Raw genomic sequence first — 27,976 nt, 5'->3', positions numbered from 1 at the left:
TCATATCGTGCCACGCGCAGTGTGACCGCTGCTTCCCTCGCGCGTTGCTGACGTCACAGTGGGAGTGTTCCCTCAGGAGAAATTAACGGACATCAGCACAATTCTCTCTCAGCGCTCATGTAAGTTGTAACCGCAAAACGTTTATGTTTTTGCCTTCCATACATTTCCAGAGTTAACTCGAATCCGCCGCCGATATGGTGTAGTTCGGTTTGTGGGGCTGGTCACAGTCGGTCAGTTTGTTGGCTGAGCTGTTAGCGAGCTAGTCGGTTTTAGCCTGTGTTGCTGATGACGTTAGCAGCCTAGCCGCGCGATGCTCGCTCAGAGCAGAGCACGCCGCGAGATCAGGTGCAGCAGGTCAGACATCACCGAAACCTACATTTACGCCAATACATCTCACTGCTTTATTAACTAACAGAAATACTAATAGAATATAAATTAAACTGTATAGAGTATTGCATTGTAGCATAACGTTCATACAAAAATAACTCTTAATGGTTGATTTGGAAATTGATCACTTTCAGTTTATTATTAAAAATACAGAAGACTGAAAATAAAAATATGGATCTTGGAGATAAATCATAAAGAAAAATAAAGCCGTTAACAAACGCAAAACTTTTATTGTATTTGTTTTCGGTAGATGAAAGTATCGTTCACGTGGATCAATACATGATTTGAAAGTTTTGCCCCAAAAAATCTTAATGTTACAGTCAAAAACTAAAGTCAGAATATCTTCATCACCATCGTACAGAAAGTACAAGCATTACGAAAGAGTTGACACGATGTATGTAAATCTTAAAGGGGGCATTTGAAAGGAATCTTCCACTTCATATTATATAATTCATTATTTATATTTATATTTAACTAATATGTCAAAACTAAAAATGTACTGCCAATTGCTATATTGCTAATAATAACTATTAATATTGTGGTGGCAGTGGGTCTTTCAGGTAAGGAGTGCTTGTTGGTAAAATGTACTGTAGATCATTTTTAAGTGATTATTTGTAAATAATATAGTCACAAACAGACAAATTCACCCATTCGCATGTAAATATCTGATATGTATGTATGCTGCTGATATAAGGCGTGGTGCCACCCAAACAAGCTCATTCGCTTGATCCGATGCTGATGATGCTGTTGGCTGTCTGTCTGTGTGACTTTGACAGGCGTTTACATACAGTCTATAATGTAACTTGCAGCCGGGTTTAAGGGTAGGTCGTTCTTCCTTCCGCTCGAGTGGTTTGAGCGCAATGTTGCCGATTTTTTTGTATCAGTCCCTGCTGGTGGTGATCGTGTGCAGCGGCGCGTTTTATCGACCATCTAATAGTATTAGCCTGGGTTGGGCGTAAACTGTCCATTTACCAGCTAGCCGGGCAGCTAACTCGGCTAGCAACAGCATCAACGGACAGTGCAGGAAAGGGATCGGATTAATTCAGTCCTCAGCCACATCCGTTTGTCTCACTAAGTGAAATGGGTTTGTATTCATGTTTTAACCCTCTGTGTTACATGTCATGCTGAAATCTGATAGTGACAGCTCGAGTTTATAATGGCACGACGAGAGCGTTAACGTTAGCTTCATTCAATTAGCCAGTCTTATGTGTCTGTTGCAGTTTTTGACAGTCTTTTTGATCACTCCTCTTTTTTGTTTTATGAGCATGTAGGCCTGTTTGACCATCGGATAGACCGCATGCAGCCTAAACCAACCCATCCGGTTGGTTGTAAAACCGTAGTCAACAATCATCTTTAATGTCTTGTTTTCTGAATGCTTTCTGCTTGAAATTCTCACACGTGGTTGTTTGACAGTAAAATGGTTCTCTAGTAATGTATAAATGTAGTCAAATTTGATCGGCTTGTTGTCATTTTTAACACACTAGTGTTAATATTAGGGATGGGGCCGATCCGATCCAGTATCGGTATCGGGACCCGATACCAGCGTAATTCACGTATCGGATTTTCCCGATCCAACCTGCTGAGATATCCGATATCCATGAGTCATGTCTGCGCTCGCTTTAACGTCTGCTGAAATGACTCCAAAGTCCAAAAGTGATTCCCGCCGGCGAGTCTGCTAGCTGGCTGCAAACTGTGGAATGGATTTCCTGAACGGAGGCGCGGCTCAATGAGACACAGAGTTATGAGACACGCCCCCGCTCAGGAAATCCATTCCACGGTTTGCGGCTAGCCAACAACGTCCGCTGTGTGGAAATACTTCACACTGGAAACACCGCAGAGCAAGACAGCAAAATGCAATGTTTGCAAAGCTGTAATTCAGAGCCTTTAAAGCTCCCTCGCGTCGTACAACACAACGAACGCAATCAAACATTTAAAAAAGCACCACGTTACTGTGCGTTCACACCAAACGCGAATAGCGTGTCAAATTCGCGTCTACCGCGTCTATTTGGACGCTTGAATATTTTGAATCCATTCGCGCGACCAGAGAAAAATTGACGTGCGTAAAAAGCAAAAGTTTGAAGCGAAATCGAAGCGGATCTGAGGCGAAATCCGCTTGTTTGTTTGCACGATGCTGATGTTGATCGAGCATTCATCGAGAGAGTTAATGCATCGGAGCGAGGATCACCCTTCAGATAATGTGTGTGTAAGATGTTTACACTTGCACTTTTCTTATATTTCAAGACGCAAGTATTTGACATTTTGGTAATGTAATAAATATTGACATGACAATCAATTTGAAACCCTTACAGTTGCATATTTTTTTTCAGAATGGGATTTTTCCTGTTTTTCTGACTTCCTTTTCTGACCTTATACTTACCTCAAGTTGCCTTTTGGGACATACATGCATACATACGTACATAACATATCATTCATACTTGCCTGTTGAGAGAAGTTTATTTCAGCAACATATAAAATAAACAATAATGATAATAATAATATTAAATCAAACACAGCTCTGGTATCGGAATAGTATCGGTATCGGCCGATATCCAAATTCAGGTATCGGGATCGGATCGGAAGTGAAAAAATGTGGATCGGTGCATCCCTAGTTAATATACATGATATTAATGTACTGTTTCTGGACAAGTCAGTGTTACTTCACTAAATTATATGCATTTTCACTCTTTTCAGCATGTGATAATCCTACATTTATGAGGACCAAGTTGACTGAAGTCTCAAGAGGACAGTGACACTGAGGGACTGTCATTGTCTATGAGACAGTTCTGGATTTCGTCGTAGATTTATCCTCAGTATCAGATTTCGGTGTTGAGAAGACTGAGCAGGATGACTGGAACTGAAGGTATGGAGAGTTGTTTATGTCATTCATCACATACGGTTTTATTCAGGAACATCTCGCAACAAATATTTAGCAAATTAAGTTATGCCATCAGATAGATGCATTGAGATTTATAATGCCACTGTTGTTGGGTGTGCTGAGTGTCCTGAATGTCTTGACTGTGGTGGAGTGTATTATTGCTCAAAGGCACACATGCATACAGACAGAGTGACGTGACCTTGGGAAGCTATGAGAATGGCACTGGATAATGGATACAGAATAAGCTGACCCATTTCAGCCACAGAAAATGCAGTGCTTTTGAATTGCGATTTGTTGAATTGCATGCAATATCTAAAATAATTTTTTATCACAACATGTAAACAGGAAAATGTTGGCGTTATTTTGTCACTTATTGGGAGCAGTCGGGTAAAATATATATATATATATATATATATATATATATATATATTTTTATATATATACAGATTGGGCTTTGGTCGGATTCGGGCTCATTTAGCTTTTCTCCTTTCATCGTGCCCATAATATACGTGCAGAGCACAGGCTACTGTATGGAATATTGTTATATTGATAGGCTAATATTATAAATATGCAACGCAATATGCGATCACGCGAGTAACGCGACGCGCGTGCAATGCATATGACAGTTGACCATGCAGAGCATCAGGGAGAAGTTGGAGCGTAAGGAGTCACTAAAAGTTCCCAATACTTCAGGAAAAGCTGCATTTTGAAAGAGTTTTGATTTGATTACCGAGCCTGAAGCTTTCAACAGTGGATGCTATTCTTTTTCTTCACAACGATCACAAATAAACAGGTAATGAACCTACTCAGTTCAACGTATTTTTTTTTTTCTTGATTTTTTTATTATTATTATTTAACGTTAGCCAGTTGGCGAAGAGTTCTTTGAAACGTTGTTCTTCAGTAAAGTTACTTGACATCAAAAAAAGGTAGGCCATAAATCTTTATTTACTGCTGGATCACATTTGGCTATACAATATTCTCTACTGCATGCTTATGCTTCTCTGTAATGGACAGTCTGTATTAATATTTGTGGGCATAATTGTCGGTGGTGGTAGTTATGTTTGAGGCCTATAATAAAATTGTACCTAGTAGCGTGTGTGTGTAGCCTGTGTGTGCGTCTAGCAGAGACAGCGCGCATCAGAGAGTGCGCGTCAGAGAGAGCTCAAAGTGATATTGATGTTGTTCTCGGGCTGAAAAATTGCAGACGTTTTCGGGCTGGGGACGGATTAGGGCTTGAACACCACGGGCCAGGTCTCGTTTAGGGCTGGATGTTTTGCCCCGTGCAGGGCTCTAGGAAGTATGCTAGCTGTAGCCGTTTACCTCCAGTCTTTGTGCTAAGCTAGGCTAGCGGTGGGTGCGTCAGACAGAGTTACAGCACGCACGGAGATGAAAAAGGTATGGACTTTTCTAACTCTGGGGGATATGGTCAATAAGCCAAAGTCCCAAAAAGTCGGAAGTGTTCCTTTAAATATCAACTAAAAAATACTAGAACAGACTGGTGACAAGAATGTTGCTCATACAGGTTATTGAAGGTACCATTCTTTTTTGAGCTGATAGAACTGTTGTGAGAGCACCCCAGGGTGTTCTTGGGTGTGTGCAGGGCCTGTTAAACTGCTGTTGTGTTGAATATGACTGTGTTATAGAATAGCTGTGCCAGGAATGTGCGTCACTCTGTCACTCGTCTGTTTAATTATGCATGTAGGACACAGACACATCAACACTCCTCTCCTGGTAAAGCTTCACAGACATGACTGTTCATTCACAGTACTGCGTGTCACCTTGCTTTCATGCCACTCCCACATCTGCAGGATACTGTGTTTCTTAACTAATTAAGGTCAAGTTTGTTTACTGCTAAACTAGGTGTGGATTTGTTTCCTGCTTTACTAGTATGTGTAGGGCTTTAGTTTAGTCTGGACCAAGGTTGACATGTTTCTCGATTTCTGTTTGTGGATTGTTGATCTTGGTGTGATGATTGGGATTTATGTTCTCGAGATGATTTTTGGCAGTGTCGCCTGTTTGCAAAGGGTAAGAAAAGAGTAATTTGTATTTTTCCCAGAACACTAAAGATGGTGAGGTTGTGAAGTACTGTATCCACTGGTACAGTGTGCAACAGAAGGATTTTGGATATGACATCCCATTCATTTCATACAAAGTTCCTACATCTTGAAGCTGATTAAATCTTTATTTTTTATTTTTTAAAATATACATATGTATGCATAGATCAACCCTCTACGCACACCTTGGCAATAGAATCGCCATTGGCTAGTAAATGTTTTAGTTTACTCGCCATATATGTGATGATTCCACCAAATTAGCTTATCTTTGCAAAATGGCACAGCTTTTTAAATATCTGAACGTAGACTCTTAATAATCAATCAGGCATTATATTATGATATCATGATAATAAAGCACTATTTAATGATAGAACTTTAAACTAAAACTTGGTAACCATGTATGAATGCATATTAGTCATTTTAACTGAACTTCGAACTGATGGTGGTGCTTAAGATATTGTTAGTCATTCAGTGTTTCTGTAAAAAAAAAAAAAAGATAATAGTAATTATTTTTAAAAGATTTTAATACTACTACTAATAACAATATACAACGCACTAAGAATTGATGAGCTGCAGGATTCATGCATATTAATCATGTTGTCAGCGTTCACTCTAACTGATTTGCTGAAATCAAAACAGGGATGAGCACCAGCCAATGATATTGCCATTTGCGCATTTGTTCCGACCACTACCGGAGAAACCGACAAATCTTCTGCTTGTTCTTAAAAACTAAATAATTCCAAATGAACTCTATTATTTTGACAATAAAATACAACAAAGAATTTCGTTTACATGTAGCACGTTGATTCTGCGTGGAATGTCTCTCTCTCTCCCTCTCTCTCTCTCTCTCTCTCTGCGCGCGTGTGTCTGAGAAACACAGTGCTCTCAGCAAAGCGACGGTGAGTCGTGCGCCTTCACTCTAGAGTTTACGGTACGTCAAATACAGATATGCTGCACATCAATTGAGCTGAATTGAAATAGTACAGATTTTGACAGAGAGCAAAACTCTCAAGCGCTCAGTCAGTGTTCAACGAGTGAAAATAGATGCTAAACTTATACTTAGCCTCTAACACACACACTGGCGAGTAAAATCGAAGAATTTATTAGCCAATGGCTAATGATAGACATTATTTAGTGAAGATTTAGTCGCATATCTGCGAGTGATTTACTCTCATTGTAGAGGGTTGATGTGTGTGTGCATTCCAAAATAGGCATAAGTTTATCAAAAAATATGCATGTTTTACTTTACATTAACATGTACATGTATAACTTTAAATAATTGGTTTTATGTCTTCATCATTTTTCATTCGATTGTCATTTGCAATGCTTCATGCGATGGTAGTTATTTCCCTCATTAAAGCCGTTATTTATTTGATTTTCCAAAAAAAACCTTTAACAAAGACTTAAAAAAAAAATCCCTATGGGAAAAATACTAATGGAGTCAAGATTGCAAAAAAAAAAATGGGGGTGGGCTTACACTCTTTAGGAATTTTTTAGTTATCCAAATGAGAATTGAAACCATGGCTGATGAAATAGTGGCTCACTACTGTACTCTATGAAGAGCTGAAATTATTATGGAGTGCTGTGCTGTGGTAATGCAGTAAGAGGGTTCACGAGTGTTGAAGTAAGCTGAATAAAGAGGATTACTGGCTGTTATTCTCGCCATCTGAGGCCCATCTTAAGCCTGAGCTCCACCGTCAGACTCAACACATCTTGATTCAACACACCTGAAGCTCTGGCTCTGTTTTATAAAGGCTTATTTTAGACTTCCTAATGCTTTTTATGCAACATTCACCCTGTTGTTTCCGCAGGTAATGCACCATGACATCTAATGATGTAATCAAAAAGAATGTAATTGTAACCGGAAATGACTCAACTCAGCTGCCAAAATCATACATCGTAATACAAACATGAGCACACCCTTTTTTCATTGTGTGTATCTGTACCTTTGAAGTGAATGAATATCATTTATAATCTGTGTGTCATAATGGGTTGGGTTGAGTCTCATCTCACAACCATTTTTTTTCACAGCCAACCCTAAACTGTGAGCCAGTGGCGGTCAGGCTGGACTAATGGTGAGAGACGCTGTTTATCTTTCTCTAAACCTCTGTTAACCTATATCATAATATCTATATAATCTATATAAATGGTATGTCTTTAATTTGTATAATATTGTTGTCCTGAAGAGAGTGTTTTGTCAATCTAAACTGTTTCGAGCATATCCAAAACATAAGCTGGACTAAGTTTTAGATGGGTTGCGCTTGATGGATAAATGATTGGTTCAGAGGCCACCTCGGGTTCTCTCTGCCTCGGTCGGCTCCACTGAGAGTTTGTCACCTTGCCTAAGTTCACTTCTGTGTTTAACAAAGCCAAACCCATCACTCATCACCTCTACTCACCTTAGCTTTGTGATAGGGCAGCACGATTAATCGAAATAAAACCAAAATTGTGACATGGCTTTGTGCGATTTATCAAATCTCAAATTTTAATAAAAAAATATATGCACTGCGTGTTTAAGAGTGAAGCACTGCACTGTGTTCTTACATGTGAGCAGCTCATTATCCTGTTATTATCCTGATTTTTGCACCATCCCAGAACGGCTTGGGACGCAACAGAGCTTGTCAACAAAAGAAAAGCTTCAAGGGATCCCTGTTGTTTTAAGACAAATCAAAATTAAGACAAATATTAGTACTGTAATTTTACCGTTGTAATGTGAAATAATATTATATTATTTCTTAAATACTCTTTATTGTACAGTGAAATATTATAATTGTAATATTTCTTGTTTTATTTTTTGTCGCTTTTTATATTTATATATATTATTTTTTTTTGTTATTTTTTTAATATATATTTTACAGTTTTTGATATCACAAAATTTGTCAACAATTGCAGCCCTACAAACAAGCACAGCAAACCTGGATTATTTTTTTATTTTTATTCACAAACACAATCGCAATTTTTATCAGAAAAATCAGAATTGGATACCCACTCCCTCAAATCGTGCCGCCCTACATTGCATTTATGCTTCTTACCGTATCCCAGGGGTTTTGATTATGATGATATTAAGGAATTTCTGCAATGATTTTCACTAAGGGGTCTGAAATTGTGTAAAATGCTGTTAATGTGTTGCTCTAGAAATGCTCTAATGTTGAGCCAGAGACCCTTTGAGCATTTCAGAAATTAGCACCCTCATGTTTTCTTTGTAGTTCTTTCATACCTCATTCGCTTGGCAAAACCCATGGCTATAGACTGCTAGTAGTCTGTCAATAGTGACATTGCTAATGTAGTTTTATTTGGTTGGCTCAGAAGCACCAAGGCGTGGCTTATTTAATCCATGACCTCTGCCATCACTCTCATTAATTTATTGGCGAACATGATCATGAATGGAAATGAAATCTATCTGCAGCAGACTTTAGTTGAAAAAACATCAGCTGCATCTTTTTGTTTCTGAGCCAACCAATGCACTGCTTTTGTGATTTGAGCTCATGTAGTTGTTGCTTGTGTTCCATCGCTTACAGCTGCATGACATAATCCATTTTATTTTCCTTCTGTGGTAGACAAGCATGACTTTGCGCCAAACCACAGATGCATGTATGCTATCAGAGTCCACCTGACTGCTGCCACTCTCTGCTTCCTGGCTTTTGAGACAGCCTATCAGAGGGCTGGTGGAGGCGGGGCTTAGCTAGACCCCACCCCTTTGCTGACCCTCTGAGTGAGACTGGCACCTCCTGATGGACCAGGGTGGTAGCGAGCAGCCTGGGGCTGAGGAGCCAGACTCTGGGGGTCGAGCAGAGCGGGAGGTGAGCAGGAGGGCGTCCGAGCCTGATCACGGCCTGTCCAAAATTACTCACAATGCCTTGGAGAACATGGGTGCGCTGGGCTACGGTCTGAAGCAGTTCTTCCAACCTCAGCGCAGACGCTCGTCCGTCTCGCCACACGACTATGCCTCTTCTTCCATAGGCCCTATCCTTGAGCCCCCAGAAGCGGGGCCAGAGTTGGGGGAAGCGCCTGCCGTCCCTAACTCTGACCCCCACGCTTCCGCCCCCCCTGCAGCTCTGAGCCGCGTGCTGCAGCAGATTCGAGGCCCCCCCATGATGAAGAGAGGGACCAGTCTGCAGAGTCGCCGAAGCAAGGCAGGGGGGGGAGGGGAGCCCCCCCAGAAAGGCAGCCCCCAGATCCACAGGCGCAGTACCCAAGAGACCTTGCTGCAGGCAGGACGGCCGCGCTCCTCCTCCACCACTGATACACCCAGCAGCCCAGCTTTGGCAGACATGTTGCTGACCTCGGGGTACCACTCCACTGAAGAGTCTGATCGGGTAAGTGGCACCTGAACGTCACACTTTTGCCAAAGTGATTTCTTCCATGATCACGCTGTGGTCATTGTTGGTAGCAATCAGACGGGGGGGGTATTAGACGGCTATGATATTAGACTGCGTGGCCTATAATAAAAGATAATGAATTTCAAACCTGAACCAAACATATTTTTATTCAACGATCAACAGTTTGTCATTAGTCTTTAGTCTGCCACAAAAAAACAACATTAAAATCATGAACTCAAATGTCATTGTGAAAAGAAAAAAAACAATGACTGTTGTAAGTAACAGTGCGTAAATCAGACCTTTCAGTATAACCTAACGCTAATAAGCTTAAACGAAAATAACGAGATAATTGTGTAGTGAAGTATTTTTTGTACACAGTGCCGCGAACAATCAATCACAATCAATCACAATCAATCACTCCTTTACGCGTGCAGCACTGTCCTCGCGGCTGCAGCACTTGCGCTCTAATAATAGGCAAAATAGGCTACAGAATATTTCGTTCTGTATTGACAGGTGCAATATTTGAAAATCGATCATATTTTTTTTTTATTACATTTATATCTGCATTTATGTAAAAACTTAAACTTTCAAACATCAAAATGTAATTTATTAATATGTTTTCATGTCAAAATGACATACAAACATCTTTTCCTATTCTATTTTGCCTGGAAACGCTTCCAACACGCTTGCGTGTCGCGTGAAAAATAGGCGTCGGTTCTATTTCTAGCATGCACGCGTAGAGGCGCGCCTGAGTGTCACGCAGGCAGTGTGCAAGCTCTAACCTGTTAACATGGGAGCCGAAATAAAAACGGATACGCCACGCAGCCAGTGTGTCGCCGGCCTCAACCTCCGCAGACAGTTTTTAATGTTTATCAGGCAATAACTACTCAAGATTTTGCTTTAGTATAATTTTCGGGACAATTAGGGCCAGATTCGGGATTCGGGACAACAGTTTAGATTTCGGGACTGTCCCGAATTTTTCGGGACGTCTGGTCACCCTAGGATCAACTGAATGCTGGATTTTCAGAAGTACGCGAGGATCGTGGCTCTGTTCTTGCAGTAAACTTGCACAACGTTTCTGAATGAATAATTTATTAGATATAAATGTAAAGCCGGTCTGTTATGTATGGACATCGACTTTACATTTTCACACTAAACATGACGCGGAACAAAACGAACAGTGATTGGTTGCGTTATGTCAGTCAGTCCTTGGCTGATATTTTTATTCTTAAAAACATGCAAGTGAATGTGTTTTGTCATTTAAGAAACCTTTATAATGATCATGATTCATGTTAGTTGATCTATAACGCATGTTAGTAGGCTACGCACCGCAGTTCAGAGAATTTTATCTTGTCAGATGGTCAACACGTCAATTCATCCACTTCTCCCGAAATAGGCTACAATAAAGTAAGTGGCTGGTGAGAAGAATAGAGTCAATTTTATAGTTTCAAACACAATGTGTTTCTAAACACGTCATCAATTTATAATTGAAAGGTTTGTTATTGCCACTTACAAAGACATCAGTGTGCATTTTACAAACTATAAATGTTGTTTTGCTAGTACTTATGTGTATTTAAATGTCTGAAACCTAAAATAAAGCTTGTGTGGTTGGAAACACTGAATAGTTGTGATATAATATAACAGCGCCAGCCAACGCGCGAACGCAGATTTGAATTAGAAGTTGATGATCACACGATCTGAATTCACACCAGTGTGAACGATCGTACTTGCGGTTAACTAGCGATCACATGCGATGATGATGTTTCTTACGTCCATTTCGGAGAAACCTGAGACCATGCACCTGAGACCTGCTGTCAGACTCTAAAATGGAGAGTGACTCACAGGGTTTGCCGCTATGTGAAAAAATCCAGCAAAATGCACCGGCGCGTTTGTCGACCCCAGAGGATTAACTTTAGCCTAACCATAAATTGTGATTAAAATATATATGATCACTCACATCAAGACGCCGCTTCGGTGGTGGAGTCCATGCAGGAGGAGCAGTGTTTGGCACTGTGTCGCTTTTCAGTGCGAGCTGTGTGGAGAAGCCCATTTCCACCTCTATTGCATTGGAGAAGCAATCCCGTGTAAAATGCAGGTTGCACACTTGAGCTCTAGGCGGGAACTCACGGTCTTCCAGGCCAAGTGCATGCAACCACTGGCGCCTAATTTCCAAGTCTGCTGGAAAGCTACGCAGTCCAGCAGTGCTGTTGCAACCATTCTACACCTACGTACTCTCCTGACCACTGTACTAAATACAGATAAATCTACGCTAGCTCGTACCAAGGGCGTGGTGAGCTGGAACCTGCTTACGTCACGTAGTACTGCAAACATCCAATAGGAAAATTCAACTGCAGTAGCTACCGTTAAACCTGAAGAGGGCAGCACTCAGACGTTTTTACACCATATATTGTAGAATTAAAACACTTTATACCCAAATGTCAAAAAAGTTACTTGAATCAATGAACAGCACTAATAAAGCCCCATTCTTACAGATCATTAACTAAAAAAAGTTGGTTTAGGGTTTAGTTGCCCTTTAAGTGGCACCGAAATCTGCGTTTTGATTCGGTCCAGTTACACACCGGTTACTTAGGTACCGGTTCCATACCAGGTGCCTGGTTTCGGTACCCGACCCTATCTACTGTTATGTCACAATAGAGTGCATTCCTGAACGCCTCATTTTGAGACACTGTTTCTGATTTAAGGAAACAAAAAAAGTTTGTTTTTTTAATCATAATAGGGTGGTTGTGTAGTATATTTTGCTATGAATTCCTTAATTTCCAATCAAAAGTATTTTTGGAGTTTCTTGTATAATTATAATAACGGTTTAATTTACAGCTATTGTGGGAGATCTTCCTAAACTTGAAAGTAATCCGTTTAAAAATGATATTATAATACAAAATACTAAACTTCAAATAACTTAAATTTAAAATATAAATTTGTGAAAAATGTTTAATAATAAAATAAATAAAAAATAAAAAAATCATTAATTTTTGTGTTTGGGTCAGTTAAAATGTTGTCTGTTTCCCAAAAGTATCATAACCAAGTAGATTGCAAAACCGCCTTAACAGGCCATTAACAGTAAAAAAAATCCTTGCTGTTGAGTTCTACAAAGTATCCCAGCATGCCTTACACATAGGCCTACTAGTTATCATTGTGGAGACGTGATCAGTGTTCAATAGGAGGTGATGGTTGGTTGAAAGCAATGGAAAGTCAGATTTGAATTTAACAGCATTAAATTTTCAAAAAAAGATTCTGTCTGAAAGAAACCTCCAGGACGGATGGACGGGTTGACAGCATTCACAGGTCAGGAAGCTTGTGTAGCAGGTCACTATGTTCTCTAAGCCTTGCTATATTTAGCCAAGTCTTTGGATGCACTTCAGTTCACGGTGCTTCTGCAGGCAGCATTGAGTATAATGTCAAAATCAATGCATTTGTGCCCTTTTTCCAACCAGGATGTAGGATCAGGGTAACTGTTTGCTTTCTTGTGTCCTCAAGGATAGACTCAAGGTTAGGCTAAGTTTGCTCATGCATGATTGGTGCAGCAACTTCATTTAGAAATGCAGTTCGCATAGTTGCAAAACCAGTTACTCTTCTGCTCAGCATTACTCCATTACTGGATGCATTATGTTGCTGCTTACTCAAAATAGCCATTAGGGTTAATTTACCATGAGAAGTGTTTACCAAGACTACTGTATCTGGAGGGTAATTAACTCTTATAGACATTTCATACTCATAGTACTATGCTTTTAAGCATGCCTTTTTTAACAGCTAAGCATTTTCACCAGACACACTACAGGGTCTGGGTGACTGCCAATGTGTTTCAACTCACCTGTTGTTGGAGAACTTAATGGCGCTATCCTGAATGTTCCTCTCTCAGGGGAGTGTCCAAACATAAGCTCTGTCATTTATTTCAGATGACTATTTGAGCCTGGCTAGCTCAGTAGATGGCATTTATGTGAATTTGCTTGGGATGGTGTGCTTGTTTTTCGTTTTCTAATTGAAAAATGTAAATGCAATTTTTAAATATCATCTGCTATCTCCTATCTGTGGTTACAGTTTAGTTTTTACAGCTTAGTTTGTTGTCAGTGAAACTTGAGGCCAACGTATTTTGTCACAGAGAGGTAAGAGGCTTTAACTCCTTTGTTAATTTAACAGAACTGTGATTCCCAGATAAAGGGGGAGAAAATCCTCTCTTGACCAGTTAGGTGCGAAAAAGGCATCATAAGTCAGCTGTAGTGTCTCTAACAGGCATCATCTGGGTCTTATCGAATGGGCTGTCGTCCACGTGATCGGATCACCTAGTTTTCCTGTGCATGCGTGGCCACATAGCTGTGAAATCTACCCATGTGTCTTATATCAGGTTGCAAAAGGGAAACTTTTCATTGGCAGTAAACAACCTGACCCTATTGGCAATAATAAAATAAAAAAAATTCATGATAAAACAATGCTGGTGGGGCTCTTAGCCAGTTTATGATGACCGATGGATGCTTAGATCATCCGTAGCTGTTTATCTACGATCAGTGAAGGCCATATCACTGATAATCTGGTTTCGACTCAGCTGTCAATGGGTTAAGGGACAGAGTTCATTTCATTGCAAGGTTGTACTAAAGATTTCACGCTACTAAAGCTTACTTGACTTGTACTATTAATAATACAAAAAGTACTAAAAGGATGTTAAAAAACCTTCATTTTTTTCTAAATGTTGGTTTCCTTTTTCATTTTCCTCAATTGATGATGTGGTGCAGTGTGCCATTCTTTATCAGTGAATGCCCTACATTATCTCAGAACTTTGAGGGCTTTGTCATAGTACAGAGGTCCAAAACGTCAACGTCATTTGACTTGAGATCAATGTAGTCACTCGCATAGTTCAAACGTGGCATGTCTTTCAAGATGGACTGCACTGAAAGTGAACCGTCAATAATGGTAACTTAATCTAATCTTTCTATTCTTTTAGGAAAATAGAGTGCAAAATGTATTACTTTTCTCAAGTTTATTTGTCATTACTCTCTAGGGCTGGGTCATCGTCACAGTTCAATACATTGCAGTGCATAACAGTAGCATACTTGGTTTGAATGAAACCTTAGTTTCATTACTTTTGTGCAACACAGGAAATGCACATAATTAGATGACCTTCATCTTCATTAGTTGAACTGTTGAAAATTATTAGGAATGCACAGATGTTAAAATTCTGACATAATTATTTTCATGTTTTCAAATACAATTTTGTCTGAATTACAAATAAAGTACTAAAATATGATTGTTTTTTTTTCTTTCAGATTTGTTAAAGGTTAAATCTGCACAGCACTAAATCTCACTCTTTTCTTTGCAGCAGGATCGTTTGGAGGTTTTGGGCCCCGCCATGTCTCCCAATGCTCTGTCAACCAGTTCAGACGGTGGTCAGTACGGTGTGGATTCAATGGATGGCACCCCGGACCCTCAGCGCACCAAGCAGGCCATCGCTCAGCTACAGCAAAAGATCCTCAAACTCACAGAGCAGATCAAAATCGAACAAACGGCAAGAGACGACAATGTAGCCGAGTACCTGAAGCTGGCCAACAATGCAGACAAACAGCAGAGTGCTCGCATCAAGCAAGTGTTCGAGAAGAAGAACCAGAAGTCTGCACAGACCATCCAGCAGCTGCAGAGGAAGCTAGAGCATTACCACCGCAAGCTCAGAGAGGTTGAGCACAATGGAATACCACGCCAGCCCAAAGATGTCCTGCGAGACATGCAACAGGGTCTGAAGGACGTGGGTGCCAAGGTAAAGGCCGCCCCATTTCTTTATAGTTTGGTACATTGAAGGATGTGTTTAGAAGTTTTTGGAGTAGATGTGTGCTGATCTGAAATGTTTTCATTTATTTTAGGGGATCAAACAGGACTTTTTAAGTTTTTCGTATGACACAGGCAGTGTAGACCAGTCTTGTACTCTGTCAGCAAGCCAGGTTTGGATCTTTTTGGTGATTGAAAGAGCTTAATGAAACATTGGTTTAACATAACCATTTTAAATTATGGAATCAAAAGAATGATCATGTTTAGTCACTAGCTCTCTTCTCAAACCTAGTGAGCTCTCTTCTCAAACCTAGTGAGCTGTCTTGCTGCCTACACCCTACATATGCAGTTGCCTTCTAAAGGCTGGAATACTATTGCCAAGATTGTATCCCTGATTTACAGTCTGGACAAGTTGACGCTAGTTGCTGAAAGTCAGAGCTAGTCTGCGAATTTTGGGCAGTCAGAATTGACAGATTTCGCAGAAAATTGTGTAGTGCATGATGGACAGATAATTTTTTTAGTAGGGCTGTACTCAACCAAAGAAAATCTTGGTCGACTGAAGTCCTGAAATTTTCGACTAAAAATCTACTAAAATCTACTAAAAATGACGGTAAAAAAAAACAACAAAAAAAAAAACTTTAAATTAATTAGATGCGCAGTACTTGGTAGCCTTGTTGTCCGCCTAAATGAATTATAAATAAACATAAAAAAACTAGTAGGCTATTTGCAGTATATTAAATCGTTTTTGACCTAATTATTTTGCACTGAAATGAGTCTGACACTCGAGTCTGTCGGCTCTGACAGCGTTGCATCACGTGCACCTGCGCAATATCATAGCTTATGATTTCCGAAAATAGTACTATGTTGTCAACTAGTGATATCATCACAAGAACTGTTGAGGAATATGCAACATAATTTAGACAATTATTTTTGTCATATGTTATAATAATAAGTTATAACTGTCAGACACTATCATTTCACCGTGCATGTCCTCGCACCGAGCGAGGCTGAACATGAGCTCAGCTTCGCAGCTGAGACACGAATAGACTATTAACTTAAAGCTTTTACTCTTAATAAACACAAAAGGCACGTCCACTTTAATAAAAAAAGAATATTTATTTTATACAAACCAGATCAAGAGCAGAAACGAAATAAAGTGCATAACTGAAAAATAAAGCATCCTAGGCTCAAAACTAACACAAATAAAAAAGTTAGATTATCACACTAAAACATTGAAATATGCAAATTCTGATATGTTCATATAGCCTACTCAAAACAGACAGGTCAAGCTAACGCAGACAAGTGAGCTTACCACTTTTAGATGATATGTCATGTTTGCCGTCGAGCTGTGGAAAACTGTTGCTTGCAAACTTTGCATTCGACCTTTTTCCTGTTATCAATTTTAACAAAATGCTGCCACACTGTCGATTTCTTTGTTGTTGACATGTTAGAAGAGGACTGACTATTAAACGCTCTCACAATTAAATAAATAATATTCAGCATCAAACCTTCTATAGTTATCGCTCTCTCTTGGGTTGGGCTAATCCAAAAAAGGTGAAAACAAGGGGGGTGTTCTGAAGACAGACTGTTACATTGAAACAATGGTACTCTGAAAACACCCCCATTAGCAGTTAGTGCTTTCCACCTGATGAAATGAGCGCGCCTCAGCGCGGCAAAACTGATGAAATGAACGCGGCAAAAAATCGACCAATCTTGGTCGAACCAGAACGTATCGACCAATTCATCGACTAATCGACTGGGACAGTACAGCCTTATTTTTTAGCTTCAGACTATGATTCTGTTCAGTCTGAAGAAATCAAATGTGAGTGATATTTTGGGCAGATTTTAGAACACATATTAGTTATGTCTGAAACCGCTCCCTATCCACTATATAGTGCACTATATGGGGTGTCTGCCATTTTGTAGTGGTGTCCGATTCTGAGTAAAAGACATCATTCCCTACATTCGTTCACTACTTTTACCCACAATCCTCTCTGAATTCGAGTGTACATTCGATGTACACTCGCTGAAGCACTATTTCCCACAATCCAATGCGGAGAGGACTGCAAGTTTAAACCAGAGATTACTTTACAGCTTTCTTATTTCTGCTTAAACATTTATTTCATGCTAGTTTTAGGGTTTTGTTTTTTTATAACTTTTTTCATTAATCATTACTCGAATAAAACATTAAAATGTAGAGACAATATTATATAGATTAATTTTAAATTTAATGAAATATTAATAAGGTAAATTATATTATTTTATTATTCAAATATATTATTTAGGCATTAGCTCAATTGAATGTGTTTTACTAATAGCCAGGGCCCGTATTCATAAAGAATCTTAATGCAAAGAGTAGCTCCTAGTGACAAAATTCTAAGAAAAGTCTTAGAAATGTGGGCGTTTACTCTTAAAATTGAAGAAAAAATCCTAGCAAAGAAAAAAGTAATTCAGAAAGCATCTTAACCCTTAAAAGAGGTCTTAAGGTCAAAATTGTTAGGAGCACGGACGAGGACTTTTAAGAGGCTTAAGAGTTTCTTTAGCAGAGGAGAAAATGGCAGAAAGACGAAGAGGGAGAAGAAATGTGTTGAAGACAATGAATAACAGTGAGTTAATAAGACGCTATAGATTAGATCGTGCAGGGATCATGTTTGTGACTGATCTTATTAGAGACACGCTAATATCTCCGACACAGCACAGAAATGCCATAGCGCCAGAAATGAAAGTAATCACTATTACAATATTTGGCAACTGGGAAAATTCCATGTTTGATACATAAAAACCAACATTCAAACTACCACTTAAATAGACATGCCAGCAATCAGTATAATTGGAAAGAGTGGAACAATTTTTATCATTCTAAGCCAATCAAATACCTTATAGGAAATTAACAGCATGGTAAATAAAAAAAAAAGGATTTATATACACATATATAATGTGTGTGTGTGTGTGTGTGTGTGTGTGTGTGTGTGTGTGTGTGTGTGTGTGTGTGTGTGAGAACTGTCAAATAGGAAAAATTACGCATGTAATTTCAAAGTGAAGGCTTAGAATAGACCCTATACTTAAAATCACTTTTTTTCCCCTTCTTGGACAACCAACCAATCACAGTCTTCAAAAGATTGTGTCATACATAGCAACGGGGTCAACCCCGCCTCCTTACTAAGATGAAAGTTTTTGTCTTTTCCTTGCTCAGAGTTGCTCTCAGATCAGTCCCGAATCGCTTTTAAGCTAAGACTCCTACGTAAAAGTTTTTAAGCTAAATTAAGAGTTTTCTGAGAGGATTCTTAGAATCTTTATGAATACGGGCCCAGGTGTTTTAATAATTTGTGGCATTGTTAACTCGTTAAACTGAACGGAAGAGATGATAATTTGGTGGATGATTTAAAAATATTCGTTAATCATCTGTAGCTGCGTATTCATTTTAATGTAATCATAACGGTTGCCTGAGGGCGCTCAACGACCACTTCATCTGTGAGCGTGAGAGTTTCTAACAATTTCAGTCGATGAAACTACAAAGCTGGTACGGAGGAATATATAATTACAAAATAAAGTCATTCTGATTGTTATTGTTGTTAATATTATTTTATAAAGTAAGTAACATAAAGGAGTTAGGAGTTAAAAGGAGTTTTCTACGTGTGATGAAGCCGTTTCTGTGACAGCTCCAGCTCTCCGACGCACACACGTCAGCGTCCGAATTCACTCACTTAATTTCGTTCACTCCTTGCAGATATAGTGCACTCAAATGACTCAAAGTTGTGTTGTGTGTTCCAGTTTAGAACCTCATAAGTGACTGATTTTGAAACGCTTTACATAGATAGCAACTAGGTTGTTAGAACCCTGAAATGAACAATGTAAAAACTATTCAACTATTTCTTCCACAATTCCATGGTTACAGTTAGCATTACTACATTATATCTATGGTTAATTTTGGTGATTTGTGGACTGGAAAGCCTTCTATAACTTGTTCATTCATGGCACAATGCTTCTCCTGGTTTCCACGTCAGCGCTGTTTGATCTGATATGGTTTAACAGAGAATTCTGCACTGAATTTGAATGCTTAGTTCTCACTATATCTCGCAGTGATGTTAATTCTGCTGCAAATTCAATCGCTTTGTCACTGGTTCTTCCAGCACTGTGCAGTAAGGGTGTCGCGTGATCAAAGATCGGCTGTGAGTACCTGTTCTGAGCTACAATGCGTTGTCTGTTATTGGTCCGAGCTGATAAACTGCCCGCGCTACACAGCTCAAAAGACATTACAATACTGTACGTATTGTTCTGCTTTCATTCCGTTTGCAGTTTGATAAGTTTCTCATATGCAACCGAAATGGCAGCTCTTATCAGTTGGGCAACGTGGTGGTGGTTCCAGTACGACCTCTAACAAAATGTAGTCGCACCCTAGGTAAAAAGGTTGTATGGCAATGACTTGCGATAACTGAATGGTTTTAATACTTAAAAAAGTTGTGAAAAGTAACTGCAGATAGCTGAGAATTCTGGCATTGCATTCTATGAGAAGGATTTAATGTTACCTTTTGTAATGTTTCTGCCTACCTTTCGGAATGGCCTACGTTTTGGAAGCGTGCCTATGGAGCTTTAAAATGCTTTCTGGGTAGGCGGCTCACTAGCTTTTGGAATAGAGCTTTGTTACCACTGTTTCCCTATTAGTTATTCTTTACTTTACAGGCACATTGGACCAGTTTACAATCCTAAAATAAAAACAAATCTCAGACTTTTAGCCTTGTTTGCCACTTCAAGTGACTGTGATTTTCATGTCACTCATTTAAAGACAAAACCTATCCAAATAGGAAGTTCAAATGACACTGATAAATGTATTTGACTAAATTATGTTTTTTTTCCCCGCTCAGGTAACCGGTGGCCTCTCCAGTATCTCTCAGGCCACTCACTCCGCCGCAGGAGCAGTCGTGTCCAAACCTCGTGAGTTTGCCTCTCTTATCCGCAACAAATTTGGAAGTGCAGACAACATCTCTGCCCTAAAAGATTCTCTGGATGAACAACAAGGGGATGAGCCTGTAACAAGTACAGGGATGGCAGGCACTAGGACCCCAGGACCTGGGCAGCTGCAGTCCAGCCCAAAATATGGAAGTGAGGAAGACTGCTCCAGCGCTACGTCAGGGTCCGCAGGAGCAAATAGCACCACAGGGGCTCCCGGAGGGCCTCCGAGCTCAAAGGGTAATACACTGGAGCATGGCCAGAGCTCTGGCTTTGATGCTCTGCTGCATGAGATCCAGGAACTGAAGGACAACCAGAATCGACTAGAAGAATCATTTGAAGACCTAAAGACTCACTATCACAGAGACTACACAGATATCATGCAGGCTCTGCAAGAGGAGAGATTCAGGTACACGTTACTATAGAAACTGACTCTACTGGCACTAATAAGTGGTCTATGTAGGTTTCAAAGGTTTGTATGGATTTGGAAGGTTTCACCGTCAAAACAGTATGCTTGTTTAGAAAGTGTTGGAAAGGATGATTATGGTATTGTCTGGCCTTTTAAGCCCCTTTCTTGAATTTATATGTTGTTTTGTCTTGTTTTGTTTGTACATGTGTAGGTGTGAGCGTTTAGAGGAGCAGTTGAATGATTTAACAGAACTGCATCAAAATGAGATTCTCAACTTGAAGCAAGAGCTGGCCAGCATGGAGGAGAAAATCGCTTACCAGTCTTATGAAAGAGCCAGAGACATACAGGTACTTAAGTCCAACATCATATACTTATATTATTTGCTTTTATTTGTAGGTTTTCGGTTTTCATTTTCATTTAATTTGTTATGGAAAAATAATGCGAATAAAATGATTTAACGCACCCCCACCGCCCCAGACCTATGTAGGTCATCTTACATTTCATACAGTTGATTGGTGACGAACATGATGCAGGGCAACAGCTCACTGCGTGATAGCCTATAGAATGCAGTAAGAAGGCCAATGAAATTCAAGATATCAGGGGCAAAAATGCCTCTGTATGATTTTTTGTATCATATTTATATCAAATGATATAGTTTGATATATGACACCAGTGCAAATTGTGATATTGATTTTATACAGCAGTTAAATGAATAAGAAGTTAATATTGTTCTATTTTAGACACGATATTTTCTGTCTAACAAAAATATTACCTGTAAAGCCGCAACAGAGCGGTTGTGCATCTCTGAGAAGCATATGAAAATATACATATTTTCATAAAGTAATTTATGAAAATATGTATATTTAAAAAAAAAAAAGTAATTGAAAGTAATTTCATATTTTGGGAATAGTTTGCCCAAAAATGAAAATTCTGTTTATTTACATTCACTCATCCTTATATTGTTTCAAACCTGTATGACTTTCTTTTGCGTAACATAAAAGAAGATATTTTGAAGAATGTTGGTAACCAAACTCTTTTGGTCTGTAAATATATCTAAATACCAATTTAGATCACTGATCACATCATGGCCATTGAAGCCCAAACATTTATGTGTAATTTATGTGTAATAAATTATGTTGAATCAAATAAAATATTTCTTTCTAAAGCAATTTTTTGTCATGTCTACATTTCTCATTTAACACAATAATTTATTTAAATGATCTTTTGGGGGTAATTTCTCAGCCAAATTTGATGCGATTAATTTGCAAATCAATTAATAAATCAATTAATTAATTGGCACCTCATTTAAATATTTAGATTTTAAAAAATGTATTCGCTTGACAGCCCTAATTATTTATAATAATATAGTATTAGGGTTGTCAATCTAATTAATTGGTAATCGCACATCGAATTTGCATGAGACATTCTTATTTATTGAACTGCTGTTAAAAATCAATATCACATTTGTACTTGTGTGCTATTGCTTAAATATATCATATGATATAAATATGAGACGACAAAAATCATACAGTGGGATTTTTGCCCTGATATCTTGAATTTTCGGGGCCTTCTTACTGCATTCTATAGGCTACATCATGCAGCGAGCTGTTCCCCTGCATCATGTTCATCACCAAACAACTATGAAATCTAAGATGACCTACATGGGTCTAGGGTGAGGTGGGGGTTAAATGGGTTAAATCATCTTAATGCATTATTCTCTCATAAGTAATTAATTAAATTAACTCGTTAAATCAACAGTCTATATATATATATATATATATATATATATATATATATATATATATATATATATATATATATATATATATATATATATACATTCTCATTTAACTTTTAACTGTCACCTGCCCGTATACGGGCAACCTAAATTTACTTCACTATATTACTATTAAATCCTAATCTAGTCATGACAAACTATATATCGTTGGAAAGGTCTAAGACTCCTTAATAGATATTTCAGCATTGTTTTTTGTTACAATTTATGCCGGAACAGTAATAGATGAATTTATGACAAGAGTGCACCTCAAAAAATCTACATCATAACAGGCGTTTCTGGCGTTTGTCACAAAAAGTCGACGCACACACTTTTAATAACTGAAACTTTGGTTTTCATGCTAAAAGTTCATAATAAAACATTTAATCTAGTATTTGTCAATAAAAAAAATTATAAAATAATATTATCCTCTAAAAAGTATAATATACATATCCTCTAAAATATAATATTATCTTTTTTATTGCCTTTTTTATTACATCACATATTTTAGTAGTTATCATAAATTAGGTATCATTTGAAAGCTTACGATCTCAGAATTCATCCTGTGAAAACTGTTTTGAAATTGGACATTGTGTTACCATAGAAACGGTACTCTAAATTATTTTATCAGGCTCCTCCCCTTTTGGGCGTCGTCATGTTTTATAATTTATGATCAAAATATTTTCTAATCTTGACAAAACATATATTGTCAGAAAGGTCTGAGTCTCAAGGTTGCATATTTTGTGACAGAAGTTATATTTGGACAGAAATTTATTAATTTGTTATGGTAGAATGCATACAGTTAAATTCAATGGAATTCAGTGACACCCGGTGGCTATTTTTGGTAATACGCCTAAACAAAATCTCATGGGAACTTCAATTTTTGTGATATCAACTTCAAATTTGGAACACAACTTGGTTAGATATATGGCTTTGATTTTATAGTAATTTTTTTGTAAAACATATTTTGTAAAATATACATTTTATATAAAAGAAAAATATGAAATAAATTATATTTTATTTAATGTAAATTTAAACTTCCATAACTTTTTCATACTTAAATTTTATGAAGTGCTTTCACCTCAGTAATAATCTGCATTTTCCCCCCTTTAAAACAATACCAAACTTGGGTCTATACTCCAAAGCATTCTTGAATTACAACCATTTAAGCTTGAATAGTGCATTTTAATGTCCATTCTCAAAAAGGGGGGTGACAGCTAAAGGGTTAATTTATCAGTTTTAGGCTTTTTTTGTAATGCTAGTACTACAACTTGAACTTAGCCAAGACGTCATTTCTAATTTTAATTTATTTAAGAAGCTTTTTATCTAATATTTAAATTTTATTTTATTCCAGCTTTATTTCAGTTAATAAAAACGATTTAAATAGTAAATAGCTTTAGTTTTAGTTAATATCAGCAGCATCCAACATGCACATGAAACATTCGATGGTAAACATTTAGAGATATTTAAGTGAAATAGATCAGATGTTGTAAATATTGCTAGGAGATTTATTTGATAGTATTTTGGGAATGCATTTGCAATGTGAGCAAACCGGTCTCAAATCTAAGTTATTTTAACGGTGGAAATGTCCTGAATAAACATTACCTTATTAAAAAAATACTAGGGCTGTCACGATTCCTCAATTAAATTTGAGTACTTGTTTTAAAATTAAAATAAAAACCTTGATTGCAATTTACCTGTGTTGAGTAACACATGAAGCGCATTATTAGACCGTTTTCTAAGGCTGCACAATGTGAACCATTTTAAAAAACATACTACAGGCATATATATTCATAAAGGTATATATGCCCCGTGGGTTTAAAGTCCCTCTGTGGTGAAAATCAAGCTTTTAATGTTGTTTTAATGTCTATGTGGTGTTTTTAATATGCTTTAGGACAAACCATGTGCAAATTCATAAGTCAACACCATTGCTGAGTATTTTCTCTGTAAAACTCCAGTGAACTAAAGGCAGTCTCAAAAACGCGGTTTGAAATTGCTGGTCTAATCAACCTTGTAATCAATCACGAGTGAATCTCTGAGCTGGTGTGCGTGAGTGGAGGTGGGTCTAATTTGCATATTCATTGCACCACATATACTAAATGAGGCAAGGGTGTACAGTTACATTCAAGCTATTTTAAGGCATGAAGAATTTTTATTTTTTTTAAGGAAAAGAAAACATTTAAATATGTAATTTTGGTGATCAAAGATGAGTTTTAAGGGATAAAATTGACTACATGGGGTCTTTAATATATATGCTCTGTATTTATTTATTTGCATGTAGGTTACATGCGTTACATGTGTGTCTCAAACTCCATCTATGCATGTGCTGACTTTGGGTTGCTTATAATGTTCATGTGGAAACGCAATGTGTGCCATTTCATCAGATTTGTAAGGTAAATAATTGATAAACCTACGCCAACACAAGATAATATTGTTTCTAACTATGCAAACGGTTAATTGCGATTTCAAAATAAGTTTAAACCCTCGCTCTGAGTTTGCATGTTTTGATGTCCACATATTCTTGTTCAAGAAATTACAGTGGATGTAGCATTTCTATCATAAAGAAGAGGCCTAATATTAAAGATCAAGTAAACATTTGAATTAAATGTCGTTTGGCCAAAATTAAACAAGGATTTGATCTGCTGTAAAATGTAACAGTTATAATGTATAATCTACCTAAGATGATTGTTTATATTATGTTGTTTTTTTTAGGGCCTGTTTACACCTGGTCACTTATGCGTTTTTACTGATCGGATAAACATACATGCATCTCCGCAAAACAAATATAAATCCGAACTTCAATTCCCGCAGTAAATGTAAATCTAACGGATTTCACGCCAACTAAAGCAATAGATATGAGCTGCATTTTATTTATCATCAGCGGATTTCAAGATCAAAGACAGCAATAGGAGAGAGAGCGCCATCAGCACTGTTAGGATAATTTAGTGTCACTACTTTAATGAAGATGATTGTGTGTGTGACCGGCTGTGACTTGCTTTCAGTTTCATTTGCGGCAGTTTGTGTGTTGCCTTGCTAAAGAGATACTCAGCTACTCGTCTGTGGTGATCCTTGTTGGAGCAGCGCTGTCATATTTAGCTGTAACAAGTTATATAGCCTATAACACTCTCACACGTTCTTTTTTTTTTCTTCCTTTTTGGGAGTAGTAAAATGTACATAAGTGGTTTCAACAACCAGATGCATTTACACTTGTCCAGTTTCGTTTGGAATGTGTCTCACACCACCTCCTGAAGTGGTTTGAACGGTCGGATTTAAATACATCTCTAAAGCATTTCAGAAGTTATATACACCTGGTCTTTTCAAATTCGAATAGCTTTCCGATCATAGAAAACGCAGGTGTAAAAAGGCCCTTAGATCTGGCATATGAACTTTTAAGTGAAACGAGAGAATGCTAATGCTGCTATTTGATGGGAAAGAACATTAGCTGTTATCGTTAAGCTATTTTGTATTGATCTGATGGACAACGTTTAGTCTTCTAATTCAGTTTTCATAATGAAAGCCATATGCAACTCACTCTCAGTCCTCTTTGAGGGCTTATGTTTAATATTATGCTGCTAAAATGTACATGTTCTTCTCTGTTACCCATCACTATCAGTCGAGTCACTGGAATGGAGGTTGTTTATCAGCTGCACTAGCATCATGTTATCTTTCTCTTAAGCTGGCTTTCAGCTATCTCCAGCATCCATGTATGATTTTCATGTCATCCCTGAGTGGCAGTTACACAGAAACGTATTGGCCATGACGCAGCTGTCAACCTCAGCTTATTCACCATGGTAAAGTAAATTAATAATGAATGTATATATCCACACAAAACAAATGACTGGCAATACATCTAAAAGAAACACAAGTTGTTTAGGGTTAATCAATGTAAATAATTATTTCATTGTAAAATATTTGTTTAGGATATGATTCATAACCGCCCATTTTACAGAAACGGTTTTAAAGACGTTTTAGTATTTAAAAACATGGGTAATTCTCATCTCACGTTGATGGTTTTGATTAGAATACATAAAATCTAGTCAGGCAGTCGCATATGGTTTAGGCGCAAAATCCAAAAATTCTGCATATGCATGTGATTGGAACTCCACGCAGCATCCATACTTCTCTCATTTTGGAAATGGATGACTTCTGGTGTGTCGTTTGTCAGAGATGGTGAAAAGGCAGCTTTGCTCATAACATCTTTCTCACTCACTGTTCCTGTAGGAGGCGCTGGAGGCCTGTCAGACGCGCATCTCTAAGATGGAGCTTCAACAGCAGCAACAACAAGTGGTTCAGTTGGAAGGTTTGGAAAACGCCACAGCACGCACTTTACTCGGCAAACTCATCAACGTGCTGCTGGCCGTCATGGCGGTACTCCTAGTGTTCGTCTCGACGGTCGCAAATTGTGTAGTACCACTGATGAAAACACGTAGCCGTACACTTTCCACATTGCTCCTTGTCATAATCTTGGCTTTCTTGTGGCGGAATTGGGAAGCCATGTCGCAGTACCTGGACCGATTTCTGCTGCACCCCAGATGACCTGCAGGGGCGCTGCTGTTTTTGTCATTTCATGAAGGGACTGGAGGGTGGGAATTCAAAGATTTTGATTCAAAGATGGAGACTAACACTGCCTCAGTTGCACTTAGTACGGAGGGATGAAGGGATGCAGCACAAGAGTGGTGGACGGACAAATCCTACAACCTCTTTATCTCGTTTTTTTTTTTTTTTTTTTTTTTTTTTACGAAAGAGTGAATTTGTTTACATTTTGATGATCTCTTTCTGTCTACATGAAGCTGTATTGCTGAGTTTCCTATTATTTGTTGTTGGAAATGATGCAAGTCGTGTTGTTCATTGTTCTCGTAATTGTTAGGTTATACATTTATGCAATTTCCTGAGTGTTGAGTTGCATTGACTTGACTGGAGTGGTTTTAACATGCACTGGATGGAGATCTCTCTCCTCGTTTTTAATACCATAGTAACTGATCGTTTCCCTCCTAACTTTAAACTCTGTTATTCATTTCTTTTAGTCTTTTCTACTGTCGTCTCGCTCTTTCTCATACATGCATCTCTAACTCGGTTCATTTCCTGTGCTCATTGCTTCACTCACTCTTCACTCAAAACCGTTTGCTGCTGTTTGGACTTCACTGCAGTTGTTGCTGATTGAAGGAAAAGATGGATTCTGGTGGAGAGGAGGCATCTGGAGTTTGACCGAATAGGATGAGCCAAGTTGGCCCCTCTTCATCTCCGGCCCAATGCCCTCCTAGAGGCACAGTCCCCTGGTATATGAACAGAACGAACATACTTGAAGAGCTAGAAATGCTCAAAGACTCTCAGTGCTTCCGTACTGTTTCTTATAGTGACGATGAAATAGTCCTTTTTAGTTTTTTTTTATTTTTTAAAATGAAATTAATAAACACGCTGTTTTAAAAGTGCAATGTCGCGTGA

General features: G+C 38.2%; 1 protein-coding gene across 9 annotated transcripts; it reads left to right on the top strand.

The window, feature by feature from the left end:
- The first annotated feature begins 21 nt into the window (after positions 1-21).
- On the top strand, positions 22-27,966 carry tmcc1b (transmembrane and coiled-coil domain family 1b). Of its 9 annotated transcripts, none has more exons than XM_082155262.1 (9): positions 22-119; positions 3,079-3,247; positions 7,348-7,391; positions 9,370-9,632; positions 14,965-15,396; positions 15,500-15,577; positions 20,267-20,760; positions 20,972-21,107; positions 26,756-27,966. In XM_082155262.1, exons 4-9 carry the CDS (start codon positions 9,408-9,410, stop codon positions 27,068-27,070), a joined length of 1,680 nt encoding a protein of 559 aa, XP_082011388.1. In that variant the 5' UTR covers positions 22-119; positions 3,079-3,247; positions 7,348-7,391; positions 9,370-9,407; the 3' UTR covers positions 27,071-27,966. The 9 variants fall into 9 exon arrangements, with proteins under 9 accessions (XP_082011388.1, XP_082011385.1, XP_082011380.1 ...); XM_082155259.1 differs by having other exon boundaries at positions 8,874-9,632; positions 14,968-15,396; XM_082155254.1 differs by having other exon boundaries at positions 8,874-9,632.
- Positions 27,967-27,976: the final 10 nt, after the last annotated feature.

This window comes from Leuciscus leuciscus (genome assembly GCF_965113295.1).
Source record: "Leuciscus leuciscus genome assembly, chromosome: 23".
NCBI classification, from domain to species: domain Eukaryota; kingdom Metazoa; phylum Chordata; class Actinopteri; order Cypriniformes; family Leuciscidae; genus Leuciscus; species Leuciscus leuciscus.
Note: the sequence above shows the minus strand (reverse complement) of the source record. Positions and strands in the feature narration are given on the sequence as shown.

Excerpts from the sequence above, each read along its gene's own strand:
- tmcc1b (XM_082155254.1), top strand. The coding sequence starts at position 9,048 with ATGGACCAGGGTGGTAGCGAGCAGCCTGGGGCTGAGGAGCCAGACTCT. Across the intron at positions 15,578-20,266 it reads GTACTCTGTCAGCAAGCCAG|GTAACCGGTGGCCTCTCCAG; the intron begins GTTTGGATCTTT and ends TTCCCCGCTCAG. Across the intron at positions 20,761-20,971 it reads CTGCAAGAGGAGAGATTCAG|GTGTGAGCGTTTAGAGGAGC; the intron begins GTACACGTTACT and ends GTACATGTGTAG.